General features: G+C 35.9%; 1 protein-coding gene across 2 annotated transcripts; it reads right to left on the bottom strand.

Annotated features, from left to right (window-relative positions):
• Nucleotides 1-5987: 5987 nt before the first annotated feature.
• Nucleotides 5988-17808, bottom strand: LOC125681463 (uncharacterized). 2 transcript variants are annotated; one of them, XM_048921580.2, is made up of 8 exons: nt 17540-17803; nt 14902-15276; nt 14348-14782; nt 14107-14184; nt 12286-12390; nt 11939-11960; nt 8821-8897; nt 5988-6187 (listed from the first exon to the last, which is right to left on the bottom strand). In XM_048921580.2, exons 1-8 carry the CDS (start codon nt 17589-17591, stop codon nt 6120-6122), a joined length of 1212 nt encoding a protein of 403 aa, XP_048777537.1. In that variant the 5' UTR covers nt 17592-17803; the 3' UTR covers nt 5988-6119. The 2 variants fall into 2 exon arrangements, with proteins under 2 accessions (XP_048777537.1, XP_056011819.1); XM_056155844.1 differs by lacking the exons at nt 5988-6187; nt 11939-11960 and having other exon boundaries at nt 17540-17808.
• Nucleotides 17809-18079: the final 271 nt, after the last annotated feature.

Genomic DNA, 18079 nt, shown 5'->3' with positions numbered 1-18079 from the left:
CACTTGTGCTTACACTCGGCCTCCTTTGTGCCCATACTGTCTTGGTACAATTGCATGTATCCCCCTGTCCCCCACAAAAATTGCGGCCTTTTCATCCACTTACAAACCTTGTTCCAGTCCATATGTTGTATCGTGTAAATTGTGCTGTTGTACCTTTTGAAGCATCAATAAAGTCATGTTCATAGTCACGGGTGTTATCATTTCAAGGCAATGCTGATGCATTAAACAGGCTGGGATCCGACTGGTCCATCGGACAACATTTGGTTCAAATATCGAGCAAGTGGGCATGTGCGGCGGAATGCCTAGCTCACTGGATCTAATAATTAATTGTGTTTTCATATGTCTAATGCGGGATTTTAATATCCCTCTTGTGCTTTTAACCCATTCTGACAATGTATCAAGTTCTTTTTCATATTTAGCCCATCGTCTGGCATAATCTTCGACAGAATTCATAATGGAGATGAAGTTCTGTCGCCAATTAAAAGACCGAGGTTCTCTGTATTTAGGACCTTTTAGAATAAGTGATTTGAGGTCCTCATTTTCAACTATATCAACATCACCAGTAATGACATGTCCAGCTGGACTATAGTTGAAAGAAGATGAATAACAAAAACATGTTGGTGGATTACGTATAAGATGGTCTATATCTAAGCACTGCAAAGTTTGTTTATAATTAAAAAGTTTGGATGCAATAGTAGAAGTATAGCTGTAGGAAATACAGGGTGTAGACTTGAACTTGAAATAAGTTGGAATACACGACTGAACCCTTCTATGACGAAGAATGTTGCTTATGTTGACGGCATCTATTCCTTTGTTTGTAAATTTGAGCTTAAGGAACTGGCGGCATGATTTGGAAGGAATATCATCCATGGTCCGTGCTGGTTTATAGAGTAAAAATGAGTTGTTAATTTACTGTTAATATATATTTTCAATACATTGTCTACGTATGAAGCAGACGTGGACTACTCTGTTGTGTCATATGAATGAAAATTATTATTACCAGATAAAACGTACAAATATTTCCTTTTCCCATTTTTGTTGAAGAAGCAATTGTCTATGCTGTCAAAAAGTCTAGTCTTTAATTTATCGTGAGGAATGGTCGCGTAAAGTGTTGAAAAGTTATACGTTTTGATGTTGTTTGTCTGAGAAAGGCTTTGCGATATCAAATTTACAAAAAGTTCCTAAGAATTTTTTATAATCCACATTCGATTTACAACAACTCTGGCATATGTTGGGACACAATATGTTTGCAGACTTTCCTTCACAGCTGTTTTAAAATATTTTCGTGAGGGGCTTTTCAGAACATTTACTCGATCCAGCAATGTATCTTTCTTTGTAAGTTTTTTTTTTTTTTTTTTGGTGAAGTTTAGGAATCCAGTAAAGATACGGTAATTTATATGCATCCATTTCATTGACTGGTATATTAAATGTGTCAAAACTGAAGCATGATTTTGAAGAATGTCATATCTTTTGAAAGGGCAGTTGGAGTATAAGTACGATCACCAAAAGTGAAATCAATGCCAGTTGCAATAATGAGCCTGTCAAACAAAGACAATGTAGTTACAAGCTTTATCAGCTGAAACCAAAACATTCCTCATTTAGCCCATGTAAAACTTATACGGTACCAATTTTGATGCACCAGATGCGCATTTCGAAAAATAATGTCTCTTCAGTGATGCTCAACCGAAATGTTTGAAATCTAATTCTTTGATCACTTCTGGTTTACTAATCATAGAAGGATATATGATACGTACTTTTGTTTTAATTTTAATATTCCTCTGATACTTTTAATCTATTCTGACAAGGTATAAAGTTGTTTTTCGTATTCAACCCATCGTCTGGCATAATCGTTTTCATAATTCATAACAGAGATGAAGTTATTGTAGCCAATTGAAAGACCGCGGTTCTCTGAATTCAGGATCTGTTAATACAAGTGATTTCAGGTCCCCATTTTCAACTATATGAACACCACCAGTAACGACGTTCAGCTGGAGAAATACGAAAAAGAAAAGCGATAACATTGATAATTTCAAACCATATCACATGACAATTTGTATCTTCTCTCTTGTAACATAAGTAAATCTTTATCTACTGAATCACACTGTATGAAAGCAGTATTTCTGTATCAATATGAGTCCCATTGTATAACGGCATTAATTGAACAAGCATGGAATGTATAATAATAATACCATATTTATATAGCACCCTTTTCATACACTATGTACACTCAAAGGTGCTTTACAATGCATATAAACCGTACAACAGAATGTTATAAATATAATATATAGAAAATAAATAAAACATTAAAAAGCAATGATATAAAAGGCGTTATCACATGTAAACAGTCCGTAGCTGTACCTATCCTGATTGTACATATAAAACACGAAAACACAAAATACCATAATTATGCTAAATAAGAATAAACATCAATTTCAGGGCGTATTAAAATAATAATAATAATGAAATACACACACGCACACACAGCATATAATGTCTCATTTATAATACATTAAAACATAGATTTTTTTAGTGTATGTTCTACCGCAATTGATCACACTACTGACATTTATATCACCATAAGCGCTGAAGCTCAAATGAAAACATCAAGTTGTATTCAAGTATTTATTAAGGAGGTACTCTACATCGTCATATTGGCTGACTTTCTTTTAATACATGGATGAAAATATAAATATCAGCAATATTTGTCTATTCATTTAGAAAAGTCTCGCCAAGCTGAGTAGTTCAGTAGGTTAGCACGTCGACTGCTGAACTGTAGATCGTGTGTTCCAGTCCAGCAGAGGTTTTAATTTTTTTCTCAGATTGCTGTCAACTAAAACTGTATTTAAAAGTTTTCAACTTCAAACTATTCTTGTACATATCCTCCACTTTTCATCCATATCAAATTTCTCTGGTGTAGCATACCTCCTCAATTCAAATCAAGCTTATTATAAAACTGGTAGTGGATAAGAATATGGCCGCATGTATGGGTACGAATATGTGACTGATTAGATACACTAAAAAAGGAAATGATTTATGTATAACGAAGAGTACATGTACTTCATATTGTAAGAGGTCTCGAGTCGAGACAAAATAGAAATTGAGTCAATTCATGAAAATTTATGGCTCCTCCCTCAAATTTAGACTAACGTCTTGTTTAATTTTCTTAAATATTTTTTTCCCCGTTTTGGTGGGAGGGAAGCTGTCGATGCATACAGACATGTGTCTTTTGTGTTACACTTTTGATAGATTCATTTCTTTTTACCAAGTGTGATGATACAAAGTTTTTTCGTAATTAATGGAAGAGGAGAAACTAATTCACTTTTTTCAAAATATACAGATGTAGTTGCATTCTGCATATCTGTAGCTTCTGGAAAAATACCTGGACAGTCCAGAGAACTACAGATCCACCTCTCATAAATACCTTTGATTTACAGCGCACGATTAAGTTCGCAAATCGCTGTATTCTTGCATCGCCGTCTATAAAATTTGATATAAAACTTTCTAACATACTTCTCCCTTATACTTGTGTCCAGACACACCTTAACACATTCATTTAAGCCTCGTGTGAATCAAAACCTCACACCTTCAAATGATTTCTTCTTGATAACCATCATTCCAATTCTTTTCTAATTTGGTACGAAGCATATTTGGGATAAGAGGAACAAAACGGATAATGACAGGACTCCTGCACTCCCAAGGCATTAAGGGTAGAGACAAAACTGCCAAAATTTCACCAATTTTCAACAATCTTCTTCTATACAATCTAACATCTGTAAGGAAAACTAAACCATACTCATGCAAGGTGAAGATAACGAACAGTGATCAATCTCATAACTCCTACAAGCAATACAAAAATAGATAGCTGGGCAAACACGGACCCCTGGACACACCAGAGGTGGGATCAGGTGCCTAGGAGGAGTAAGCATCCCCTGTTGACCGGTCACATCACCAAAATTGTCATTTTCATGATCGCCAGGATTGAGGTTCTGACTCAAGGGCAGGGCCAAACTTGGTATATAATGTTTATGTGTAAACATTTAAATAAAATATCTTTAATATTATTGTTACTAATTTAAAACTAAATGGATATTCAAAAGGAGCAGGTATTCTTCACCAAATCTGTAAATTTCATGATCCCAGGGGTAGGGATTTTGGTACCAGAAAGGGGCCAAAATGGTCACAATGAATAAATGTGTATTAACAATTGAACACTTTTACTTCTTGGTAACTACCATTCCAGTTCTTTTCAAATATGGTATAAAGTATCTTTGGGACAAGGGGGACATGAATAGTCAATTTCAGGACTCCTACACAACTGGGGCCTTATGAGGGAAGCAAAACTGCCAAATATTGGTCATCTTTTGTTAAAATCTTCTTCCCTACAATCTGTAAGAAAAACTAAATGCATATTTTGACTACAGGGTGGGACAAGATTTTGTAGATAGTGTTTATGTGTAAAGTATTCAAGTAACATCTTCCTTTAATGTTATACTGTAAGCCTCTTGTGAGTTATATATTTTGCATGATAAAAATCTATTTTCGTTAAGAAGAAAGAAAATTGTTTTTAAAAAAGAATTGTTTAAAATATGAGATATGAAATCGCAAAACTTTTCTCAAATCAACAACATCAAAACGTATAACTTTTCAACACTTCTAACGACATTCCTCGCGATAAATAAAAGACTAGACTGTTTTCAAACCATAAACAGTTGCTTCTTCAACAAAGATGTAAAACAGAAATATTCATATCTAGTTATCAGTCATCCAAAAAATCATAATCATTTTGTGAACCACCACACTGATTCCATATACAAGTACTCTGAAGTTGAACTAAAAAATGTTCCTTATTGAAAATATCATCGTATTCTTCGGTGATCAGGTCTTCCAGCAGTATGTTGGAATTCCCATGGGCACGAATTGTGCTCCTTTCTAAGATGACCTATTTTTTTTATTCTTATGAAGCAGAATTTATTAAAAAACTTCTACATGAAAAAAAATGTCTTACTGTGGCTTTCAATTCAACACTTAGATATATCGACGACGTTTTATCTATTAACAATAATAATTTTCGTCCATGTGTCGATTCGATATATCCATGTGAACTCGAAATGAAAGACAACATTTCTGCTTCATAATTATATATTTAATTAAAAATATATTTTATCGGCAAACTGGCAACTCAGCTTTTGATAAATGGGATGATTTCAGTTTCTCCATCGTCAACTTCCCATATTTATGTAACAATGTTCGAATATCACCTGCATATGGTGTTTATATCCCTCAACTGACTCGATACGCAAGAGCCTGTTCTGGGTATGATCAGTTTGTAAATTGAGGCCGGCTACTAGGAAGCATGTTGATGGTGCAGGGATTCCAATAGTCTCGTTTAAAGTCAGCATTTCGTAAATTCTATGGTCGTTATAACGATTTAGTTTGCCAACACAACCTATCATTGGGTCAAATGCTGTCTGGTGTGTTACATACCGATTGTTAGGCCGTTCTTGGCACACTGATTTTGATTACTGATTACTCAGTTTACCTGATCACCATATAGGGCTCACGGCAGGTGTGATCGGTCGACAGGGGATGCTTGCACCTTCTAGACACCTGATCCCACCTCTTATATATCAAGGGGATTCGTGTTTGCCCAACTATATATTTTTTATTGCTTATAGAAGTTATCACATTAATCACTGCTTGTTATCTTCACCTTTCATTCTCGGCTTTTATTAGTCCAGTCTCCATCCATGTCAAAGTCTGTTATTGAAAACGGATTAACCAGGGGCGGGGACCAGGTTAGGCTTTCATAATTTCATATATTCGTGTTTATTAAAATAATGTACATTTCAAATGTATGATACCTAGAATTACTGTCCTTCAGTGAAATCAGGAAATTCTAATTCCTCGTCTTTTTATCAAACATGTGAACATTACACATGCCTCGTCATTGCATAACATGATTTCATTTTGAATTCGTTAAAACAATATTAGAAATATAGGAATTTTATTCAAGTGATTCTCACACCCAACTTACATTTAAAGTTTACATTTTTGAAAACAAATAGAGACACTATGAAAGACTTATAATGAGCTTCTGATCTGAAGGTTTCAAAGTTTAGTCATGAATTTGGACGTCCAACCTCTGAGTACACTCTGTAATCTGCATTGATATAGTTTGTTGTCACTCCTGTAATAGAAAAAAATGATTATTTTAATATGTAGATACAAACAGTTCAAATACAGGTTGTTCTTAACTTTATGAAATTTTATTTTGTACGTGTCATTTGTCATTTTCAGTGATGTATATTGTATTTTCTGATCGAGAGTCAAGACTGAACTGAACTAATCTGTCTTACACTGGATAAAGTTAAAAACAAAGAACAAGTTGATTAATCAGTATGTTAACTCGTTCTAATGACAAGTTTTAATGAGTATTTCATACACGGAGGTGTAAACTATATAACTAGTGTTGTACTTTGATGAAAAATAAAATAATTAGAGAAGAATAATATATCAATAGCATCTGGTATTGTGATATAGTAATTACCTTAAAAAATGATTAGGGGACTAAGTGAGGATATCAAATAATAATGAATAAAAATTAAATCAAATATTATAAAACTGACTGCTAATGATGAAGCTGTGATAAGAAGTAGACGGCAAAAAAAGTGTAAAACAAACAGAACAACACTGGGAAGCTAGACTACATTCATTCTGGTGAAGTCATTGGGTTTGTTCATGTCATTGGGGTGAAATGACTCAGTCTATGCATCCAAAATCTCTCCTTGGTTTTTTTCCTCTACATCGGTCCAGTGAGTATTATGGTCAATAGCCACTACTGTCATGGCTTCCCATTTGTGTCCTGCGATATTGAAATGCTCGGCTACGGGTTCTTTGACCCTTTTGGTCTTAATGGTAGACCAATGGTTATTGATCCTTCGACGTAGGTCCCCAGGTTTACCTACGTATTGTTGGTCACAGATCTTGCAGCTTAGGAGATAGATACAATTGTGCGTGTGACAGGATGCATCCCCAAGAATTTGATTGATTGATTAATTGAATACTGTTTAACGTCCCTCTCGAGAATATTTCACTCATATGGAGACGTCACCACTGCCGGTGAAGGGTTGCAAAATTTAGGCCTATGCTCGGCGCTTATACCATTGAGCAGTGAGGGATCTTTACCGTGCCACACCTGCTGTGACACGGGACCTCGGTTTTTGCGGTCTCATCCGAAGGACCGCTCCATTTAGTTACCTCTTACGACAAGCAAGGGGGTACTGAAGACCTATTCTAACCCGGATACCCACGGGATCCCAAGAATTTGGTAGCATCGGTCGGTGACAAGGCTCTGAAAACTGTCTGTGCTCACGCTATGTTTGCACATCAGGCATTTGCAATCAGAACATGTTTTGAAACCCCTATTGGGGAGAGGATTATCCAAGTTGGTTCGCACCACCATGTCTTTCAGATTTCTGGGACGTCTGAAGGCAGCCAAGGGAGGTTCCTTGAAACCCTCCGCCATTCTTGGGTTAGTATGAAGAATGCGAATATGCTTCTTCAGAATTTTGTTTAGGTCTTTCAAGACAGTGTGGTACATTGTAACCATTGGAATACTGTCACCTACCGATTTGTCTTGATATTTTAGCAGGGATTGTCGGTCGTGTTTTGACCACAGGCAATTGCATCGCTTGGGGTCAAATTTACTATATAAAGAGTAAAGGTATAGAACTCTAAATATAGGGTACCCAGGTTAGCCGATGTAAAAACAATAAATTAATTGATATAAAATTCTACTTTGTATTTTAATTTATTCATACATAATCAATCTACATTACTACCAAAGTTCATCCAGAAATTCATAATACTTCCCAAGATATGCAGAAATGAACTCGGAAAAATGCCTATCATTTTTTTGGTTGACTTTTAGCTGGGCCCTGACACTATACGACTACACAGATTGTTTGAGCATTGCAACAAGCTATCAAATAGAATGTGCAGCATAAAATATCATTTCTAAAATGAATTTCTTACCCCAATTCATAAAATTTTCATCAGTGCCACTAACTACCCACATTGACATCATTATTATCAATCGTCAAACACCTGTGATAATATGATTTAGATAAAAATAGACATAATAAGACATTTGTATATTTATAAGATTTGTTATTGGCATAATTTATGTACTATAATGAATCGATATTGATAAATATTAGTATTTGAGTCTCTAACTCGTTATGGGTCCTTCCATCTCTTTTGAGTAATTAGTCATAACTACCGTTCATGATTGGGATTGTGAAAGTACAGATGGTTTAAAAATTTTCAGTTACTTGGAGCTATTACGGACTTCATTTTATGAATTGGGGTAAGAAATTCATTTTAGAAATGAAAATTACTATTAGCTATTAAAGTAATACATTGATGTCAAATGCAATGCCGAATTTCAAACTACATATGCAATATACGTGCATACGTAATTGAATAAACCGATATAATTTGACGTGTTAACGGCAATGAACCTATGTAGATTTTGGTTGTCAAGTCATATTTCAAAATTATAAGACATTAGTTCTGAGATTGCTGGTATTTCTTTCATCAAATTCTAAAAACTGCAATAGCCTTCTAACAGCAAAACGGGTGTTTTGAATGATTGATATAGGAATACTGTGCTTGGGAACTTGTCACACCAGAGCATTGAATATGGAGACGACTTTCACGACAGAGGACGAGATCCCCTAACTACAGCTGCACAATTCTATCATTATTACATTATTCAGTATACGACAAAACTATTTTTCTTTGAAGGAGAGTACTTGCCTTCTGACTCGTTTTCATCCATAACTTCATATGTGACGGGATCCTGAGACACTCGATTCAGGGTCTGGTACCGCTCCCTGAAATAATGATGCTCACGTCATTTTGTTTTCTTCAGAAATACCGGATAATCTTCGCTTTTATATCAGTACATGTTTCATTGCTGAAAACGTAATATTTATATTCCTTTCGATAAGTGACAGGCAGTCAATTACTTTGCTTTTGCAGTTTGACGATGATATTAATTATCATGCAACATATGAATACATGGGAATGTCTTTTCTTAAAGTCATTTATGACATGTCAATATGTTCTGCGTGCTAATACATGTATATTGAAAACCCTGATGCTCTTAATCTGCGGTTTTTGTTTGGGTTTCTTTGGTTGTTTTTTGTTTTGTTTTTGGTTGTTGTTAGTGATATATAAGTAACTGTTATGAAAGATTAGATATAGAACATGGAATAGACATGCACATTAAGCTTCCCAAACTATTGGTTTCAGATACTCTTCCATAGTTTGTGTATTCTTTTCATTATAAATTATTCAAGAGATCCCCCTCTTGGAGTTACAAAATATTGCCGCACAAATCCGAATCTACAAGATCACGTGGTAGCAATAAGAAAACCTAATTATGAAGTACACATTACTGGAGGCACGACTTTCTAAAAGCAGAAAGCAGAGTATGTTAATGACTTCATTAAAACGTCGAAACTAAGTATTGGTGTTGTATTCACAAGCAAAACTAATTTATTTTCAGGTTCGTGATCATTTTGGATTTCCTTTTACAATTCTTGAACTCTATAGAGAACAATAGCAATGTTTATAAATATGATCATGCATTTCTACAGGTTTTTAAAATTCTCGTCTTTCGACTGTGCCAGTAATTTCTATATTAAAAAAAAACCCAACCAACATTTCTTTTTGCATGAAAAATGTCGGAAACACGTAGGCATTTTCCATTACGTTGTCTAACGACTGTGCCAAAATACATAACAGTGGATCAATATTACAAAAGCCTAAATAGTGGTCTTACTTCGTCAACCGGAAGTTCGGATTCAATTTTCGTAGTTTATCAAAGGGAGGGACTGTTCTCCGAGCGCCCAGCATTATAAGTGAAAGTCACGGATTTTCGGAAATGGCCATAACAACGGAGGACCCGTGTCACGGTAGGCGTTGGAAGGATAAAGAAATTCTCATTGCTACGGCCTTGAATGTCATGCAAAGGTCAACATTTATGGCACTTTACCTATGTACAGCTGGTGACGTCTCTATTCACCTTATAGACGTGGACAGCCATAACGTACCGGTAGGCTGGCATAATGTAGGCTATGTCTGTCCACTTCTCTAAGGCTATGTCTGTCCACTTCTCTAAGCCTATGCCTGTCTACTTCTCCAAAGCTATGTCTCTTTACTTCTCTAAACGTATGCCTATTTACTTCTCTAAGACTATGTCTGTTACTTCCCTAAGGCTATGTCTGTCTACTTCTCTAAGGCTATGTATGTTTACTTCTCTAAGGCTATGTCTGTTTACTTCTTTAAGGCTATGTCTGTCCACTTTTCTAAAGCTATGTCTGTTTACTTCTCCATGGCTATGCCTGTTATTTCTCTAAGGCTATGTCTGTTTACTTCTCTAAGGCTATGTCTGTTTACTTCTCTAAGGCTATGTATGTTTACTTCTCTAAGACTATGTCTGTTTACTTCTCTAAGGCTATGTCTGTTTACTTCTCTAAGGCTATGTCTGTTTACTTCTCTAAGGCTATGTCTGTTTACTTCTGTAAGGCTATGTCTGTTTACTTCTGTAAGGCTATGTCTGTTTACTTCTCTAAGGCTATGTCTGTCCACTTCTCTAAGGCTATGTCTGTTTACTTCTCTAAGGCTATGTCTGTTTACTTCTGTAAGACTATGTCTGTCCACATCTTTGAGGCTATGTCTCCTTACTTCTCTAAACGTATGCCTATTTACTTCTCTAAGGCTATGTCTGTTTACTTCTCTAAGACTATGTCTACTTCTCTAAGGCTATGTCTGTTTACTTCTTTAAGGCTATGTCTGTTTACTTCTCTAAGGCTATGTCTGTTTACTTCTTTAAGGCTATGTCTGTTTACTTCTCTAAGACTATGTCTACTTCTCTAAGGCTATGCCTGTTTACTTCTTTAAGGCTATGTCTGTTTACTTCTCTAAGACTATGTCTGTTTACTTCTCTAAGGCTATGTCTGTTTACTTCTCTAAGGCTATGTCTGTTTACTTCTTTAAGACTATGTCTACTTCTCTAAGACTATGTCTACTTCTCTAAGGCTATGTCTACTTCTCTAAGGCTATGCCTGTTTACTTCTTTAAGGCTATGTCTGTTTACTTCTCTAAGACTATGTCTGTTTACTTCTCTAAGACTATGTCTGTTTACTTCTCTAAGGCTATGTCTGTCCACTTCTCTAAGGCTATGTCTGTTTACTTCTCTAAGGCTATGTCTGTTTACTTCTGTAAGACTATGTCTGTCCACATCTTTAAGGCTATGTCTCCTTACTTCTCTAAACGTATGCCTATTTACTTCTCTAAGGCTATGTCTGTTTACTTCTCTAAGACTATGTCTACTTCTCTAAGGCTATGTCTGTTTACTTCTTTAAGGCTATGTCTGTCCACTTCTCTAAAGCTATGTCTGTTTACTTCTCTAAGACTATGTCTACTTCTCTAAGACTATGTCTGTTTACTTCTCTAAGGCTATGTCTGTTTACTTCTCTAAGGCTATGTCTGTTTACTTCTGTAAGGCTATGTCTGTTTACTTCTCTAAGACTATGTCTACTTCTCTAAGGCTATGTCTGTTTACTTCTTTAAGGCTATGTCTGTCCACTTCTCTAAAGCAATGTCTGTTACTTCTGTGTCATCAGTGGACAATTCTCGACACGGACGTTAAATCATATACACAAAACATGCTTTTTAAATTTTAAATCTTGCATTTAATTTTGATTGCCCCTCGTATCATGCATATGGGAATATGTACATCTGGTAATCATGTAATATCGACCTACATCAAGACAGGTTCTTTTACCCGCATGCAAGGTGAAAGGCTGAGAGAATAAAACAAAATTGAATTTTGAAGAGACGTGCATTAATGTACAGATAGATCTACCTTTCTTTCATTGTTTCATATTCTGAAAAAGAATTCGTGATATATCACACATATCAAGAGGAGTGTGTGTTAAATCTATCTAGTTTCCGTCTGTTTTCAGGGTGAATTACTTTCTTATGATTTCAGTAGCAGGAATAGCTAGTGAGGACAAATCAATTTCATTGCAACTTACAATTGTCAGTAAGATTTCAACAATACCTCACCAATCATTATTGAAATTGATTTTTGGTTAAAATTTATTATTTGAAATACAGATAATTGAATGCATGTATTTAATTTTGTGTTATGTTGTAAAAGACCCAAAGTAAGACTGGCTTTATGTTTTCATTAAAAACCCTCTGAAATACCGGTTTTGATTCTTTTTGCTTTGGTGTATGTGAAAACCGCAAGTGCTACCCCGCTGACTCCGATGATGATTAAAACTATTCCAGCAGTCACTAACGCCATTATACCTACAAAACACATGTAAGCATTTAAAAATACCTTTGATATATTTACAGATTGTAATGGTAGCCACTTCATACATGTATAACAATAAGAGACGAGATGTAAATTCTCATATACTTAACAAGCGCAAATACAATTCAAGTATTACTAGTTATACATGTAGATGCAAGGTGAAGATGTGCAATTAATTGGTAAACTGTCTAATATTTACATTTCCAATACTTTTACCTTTGATATCTTTACAAATTTTAATGCTAGCTATTTTCTTATATTTACTTTTGTAATGGATTTGCTTTCGACATCTTTACCAATTGAAATGATAGTCATTTCCTCATGAATGTGAACAATGTGCGTATGAATCTTCATTAAAAAAAAATAGTACGACTATTTTAATGGCTAGGAATTCTCCGACAGAAATGAAAGTAGAATGTAAATATAAGAAACCAATTTCATTTTCGAAAAACACATGAGGGCAAAAACAGCAATTAACGTTTCACGCTGGCATACTTTTCATGAAGCGCTAATGCGTTTTATGATTGATTGATTGAATATTGTTTAACGTCCCTCTTGAGAATATTTCACTCATATGGAGGCGTCACCACTTCCGGTGAAGGGCTGCAAAATTTAGGCCTATGCTCGACGCTTATGGCCATTGAGCAGGGAGGGATCTTTATAGTGCCACACCTACTGTGACACGGGACCTCGGTTTTTTGCGGTCTCATCCGAAGGACCGCTCCATTTAGTCGCCTCTTACGACAAGCAAAGGGGTACTGAGGACCTATTCTAACCCGGATCCCCACGGGAGCGCTTTATGAAGTATGCAGGCATAAAGAGTCGCAGTATAATTTCAAATATATTGTATATTTCATATATAGAATTTAAATGAATACTTTGCAGTTGTGATCAATGCGCGTATGAGTCTTGATAGGTAGAGCATGTCTATTTTAATGGCTGAGAATGTCTGAAAGAAATGAAAGTATAATGTATATATAAAAAATGATTTTCGGTTTTTAAAATACATGAGGGTATGAACTGCAACGCTTCTCGCCGCTGTTCATGTCCTAATATAAATAATGCAATTTCTTTCATAAATATTTACTTTTCCTGTGTCTATTCTCTTAATCACAGGGGTGAAGCACATTTTAACCTGAAACTCCTCGTAACCGTAAATAGAGGTTACGAGGATTTTCGGGTCAGAACGGGCTTGACCCCTTTGCTCTTAATTTTTATTGAAACCCATTGTTTCAATCTAGTTAGATCCGGATTTTAGTGCCGTCTGTTTGAGTGTGGATACAATATATTCCCCGAGTTACGCGGCATACTTGAAATTGTTGGAAAGTATGTTTTCTGTTTTTTAAACCTTTCATTTGAATGATTATAATAAATAACGTATATCTATTTTATACGATGGGTTACTTTTACCGTTTAGAATTTGTCCTTCATGGAATATTTTCCTTTCAAATTGTTTAGATATGGAATTCATTACCAAATATGGAAACAAGTCAAGATCAGGTAATTTTCAACAGTTATGTTTATTTAACTTAAAAGTCAATAAAATTTGTATTTCACGTATATGTACTTGAAAATTTTCATATCTTTAAAACGTACAGAAAAACATAATCATAAATAATGAAATGTCTTTCGTTGGTTTGTTATGAAGGTCATTTCCCGTTTAACAAAGCAAAGACAGCATTTTATTATTCAAATATGCTAACTAGTACCTGTCGTTGATGTTTGTGAATCTGCAGCGATCACCTGGCCTAAATCACTTTCTGATCCACTACCGGAATTATCCGTATCTAAAATAATGAAACATACGGCTATCACATGGGTCCTAGAAGTGTACATGCAATACTACAAATGTTAAATCTTCAAATAATGGCAAAGGAAAAGATGTCTGGTAATTTCTGTAATGTTGTGAATTCTCATTCTTATATTAAAAAGTTAAATATCCTGTTTCACCAGCAGTTGTGATGAGGAAGGTTGCCGCGTTGTTCCTGCGTGTTGTGAGAGTACACTCGGTGGTGTCCGTGGAACATGACAGTATCGTGCCATTATCTGCAGTCGTTATTGCAAACGGAAGAAGACTTGTCTTTTTGAAAAAGCAAGACTGCTTTGATAACGAAGCATTCACCATTTCCAGGCGCTGGACTGACGCAAAAGCAAAGTTTCTAAATGTTTCGTCTATCGGTCGTTTCAAGCACCACCGTATTGTTGCTGGAGGATAGGACTCTCTAGAAGTGCAGTTAAAAACCGCTATAGAACCCACGGGTAATGCTGAATATCCAGAGGACCCCGAACTTCGGAGGGCCGATGAAATAATTCCTAGGTTGTCATTTGTCATTTCATTTCTTTCAACAGAAGTTGCGGTTATAGGAAACACACCATTGGGATTTCCTGGAAAATAGTTGGATTTATTCACATTCTCTTAAATATATTGATATCATGAGAAATGATAATTTTGTGGACAAAACCGTTATTTTATGAGATTTTGTCCGGTTTGGTAATATACATACTGATAATTGTAACGTGTCTAGATGTCTGTGGCGCGTCTCCTCTCCTATCGGTCGTTATGCGACATGTATATTCCGCATCATCAGTGCAGTCTGCTCTAGAAATTTGGACTCGAGCAAAAGAAACGTTGGAGAAGCCGAGTTCAGCATTCACCGTCCCCCTGGCCTGGGCTAAGTCGTCTTCCCATTGCGTTTCCTTTCCACTTCTACCCATAGTGATCCTAACCAACGGCACTGGTGCTTCGCCTAGTCTTCTTATGGTGAAGTGATATGCATGAATGGTCCTATCCTGGTTTGATCGACAGTGTAATGCTAAGGTGCTCCCAGCGTGTAATCTAGAGGGAGCTGAGAAGACTACGTCGCCGGACTGGAATGTACCTGTTAAATAGAGGAGGTTTTATATTTTACTCTACCTGTCCTCTCCGGTATATTTTATCAAATACAATATTCAGGTATATATAGTTCTTTATTATATGATCGAATAATTCGAGGTCTCTGATTGGCCTAAATCTAACATACTATAAAAAAAAAAAATAGTACATGTATACAGTTATTGACTGCGTCCGAGGACAACAGCTGTTTTGTTTGACCCGAGAAGGGATCTGTGGCTTCGGGCAACAGATCTGTTTGAGGGTCAAACAAAACAGCTGTTGTCCGAGGACACAGTCGATAACTGTATACTATTCACCCAAACATGCCTTCAAGGTGAATATAACATTTTATTCCTCCAACATCAGGCCAAAATCATCGAAAATTTAAAATTGAAACGATTGGTTATTATTTTTGTGGTCGTCCAATGAAAACTCTAGTCACTTTTGACTAGGTCTTGCAATCAGAACATAGTTTGGCCTTTTCCACCAAGTTGATACATGTATAAAACGGAGAAGGCCGAGCGATGTTCCGATGGTAGGTCTTGCAGACGACTTAAACAATATCAGACAGGTAAGTAAAATATGGCGAGATTTGCATTGTTAGCCGACGTATAATTCGAACGGCTTCTCCTAGATAACGATGCAGAATACACCCAGAAGGCCAGATGATAATTTTCATTCATTTTTCGATTCGATATATCCCTGTGAAAGACACCACAGAGTCCTCCACTTCTGCTTCATACTTAGATATTTTATTGAAAATATACACTAACAGCAAAATAACAACTCCACTTTATGATAAACGGAATGATGTCGCCTTCCCCATCGTCAACTTCCGATATTTATGTTGGAAAATTCCATTATCACCAGTATATGATGTCCCCCCCCCCCCCATTATATACCCATTAATGTATCATTCTTTGATACTGTGGATTTCACAGAGTATGATCCGGTTTTCCGTATCCTCTGAAACTGATGCCGTCACAATGCATCAACGCAACGTTATTTGTGGAAAATATTGACAGCGTCACAAACGAAACTGCGTACACAAAACATAATTTCATGGTATGTCTGTGTTTTTGATAATTTGGATTACATTTATTATCTTATAAATGTGGATTTAAAATGCATAAGGGGGTATAAAATAAATGTATCATTACTACAAGAGTTGGATCACGTCTCGTTGACAGGCGCGGATCATCAGATCAAACCCGTCACTTTATCGGTTTGTCACACTCCGGTTTTCGCACTATTTCCCCTTAAACATTGATATATTTATAAGAAATACCCTGTGTACTTTTCAATGAACGACCAGCAAGCAAACTGAGTATGTTTGATTTTTGTTACCTTTGGCCCAATTTTACAAGAGTTGTAGTCCATAATATGATATTTGTTTTCTGCTTTTTCGTTTTGCTTTAAGACATGCTTAGAAAATTGTTACATGTATTTTAATGCCCCAACGAATAACTAGTACAGTATACAGATTCAATTTTTTTTTTACAAGATATTTACAGCCCCTTGAATATTTTTTCCGGTATGAAACATGGTACGTAATTTTCTACGTAATTTTGTAGTGACCTCTGTCCTTTCAATGCGATTGCCCATGCACATTTACGAGAGTTATGATCCTTTGTTCTCCGCATGCGTGAAGATCCTATATATAGAGCCTTGGATAACTTTATTGATACTCCAAGAATGTTTCTTGTATCCTCATAATTTGTGAGGCTAACCCCAAATCAAAGTCTAGACATCTTGTTTATCTAGATCAAGTCATCCCGTCAATAGATGAACTGCATTGTGTTACTGCAGTTCCCACTGATAATAAAATGCATGTGCAAGTAATAAGATCATTACAATCTTGTTTATAGAGTGCACGGCTCGACAATAATGTCTTCATCCAATCGCCATTGTGAGATGACGATGGCTTGTTACTCTCAGCCAGTGTGTACAGCGATTTGTTCCATAACGTTATCACCAATACATGTCCTGTGTAATTTTGTAAATTGTTGTTAGTAAATTAAGTTTTCTGTGGATTATAAAATGAGAAGTACATTCGTCATAAATTGGCACACATGTACTTTTATATGAACTTACTGCATTTTACTCAAATGTAAAAGTGACTGTTTCGTAATTTAATACTTATCTGAAACATATCGATAAATTTTATCCCGTACGGTAAGTACATGTAAGTATTTTAAAAAAAATGGTGCATCAATTACTTTTAATAGACTAAAAGCTTTCGTCAATGCAGAAGTCACAAGAAAACTTACTTGATATAATGCATGTAATTACAAGACTCCAGAGAGCAGTATCTGCGTCCATCCTGCGTTAAACAATAATTATCATGAGGATGGCAGGTTCTCGTTTCGCGTCAGATAGCCCGCTACTTAGTCAGTGCTCCGTACACCGGACACGGAATAAGTCTACTTATCACCACAGTACCCGTTTCCTATAACGTAAGTGATTTCTCCTTTCTATGCTAGGATGACATGGAGATGGTGGTCATTTTTACAGTTTAGTTCATTATTCCGGAACGGCGTCAATCGACAGCCTTTAAAAAGTTTCTATTACGAATAGGAAAATGATTCTGAGTAACGTTCTTCCAATTCTTTTCTAACGAAGTCAAGAAAGTGAAATGACGTTACAGTACGAGTATGTATGGAATGGTATATAGACAGGCATGTAGAATCAGAGGAGGGGGGGGGTAGCCCCCTCCCCACTTTTTTAACAATGACCATTATTTGTTATTTTGAAATGCAAACAAAAGGTATAGTAGGTGTATGCCCCATCCCACTTTTTTATGAGAGTAG

This window comes from Ostrea edulis, chromosome 2 (assembly GCF_947568905.1).
Source record: "Ostrea edulis chromosome 2, xbOstEdul1.1, whole genome shotgun sequence".
Taxonomy (NCBI): Eukaryota; Metazoa; Mollusca; class Bivalvia; order Ostreida; family Ostreidae; genus Ostrea; species Ostrea edulis.
This window is presented reverse-complemented; position numbering and strand designations above follow the sequence as displayed.

Excerpts from the sequence above, each read along its gene's own strand:
- LOC125681463 (XM_048921580.2), bottom strand. The coding sequence starts at position 17,591 with ATGGACGCAGATACTGCTCTCTGGAGTCTTGTAATTACATGCATTATA. Across the intron at positions 15,277-17,539 it reads AATTACATGCATTATATCAA|GTACATTCCAGTCCGGCGAC; the intron begins GTAAGTTTTCTT and ends TCTATTTAACAG. Across the intron at positions 12,391-14,106 it reads TTCACAAACATCAACGACAG|GTATAATGGCGTTAGTGACT; the intron begins GTACTAGTTAGC and ends TGTGTTTTGTAG.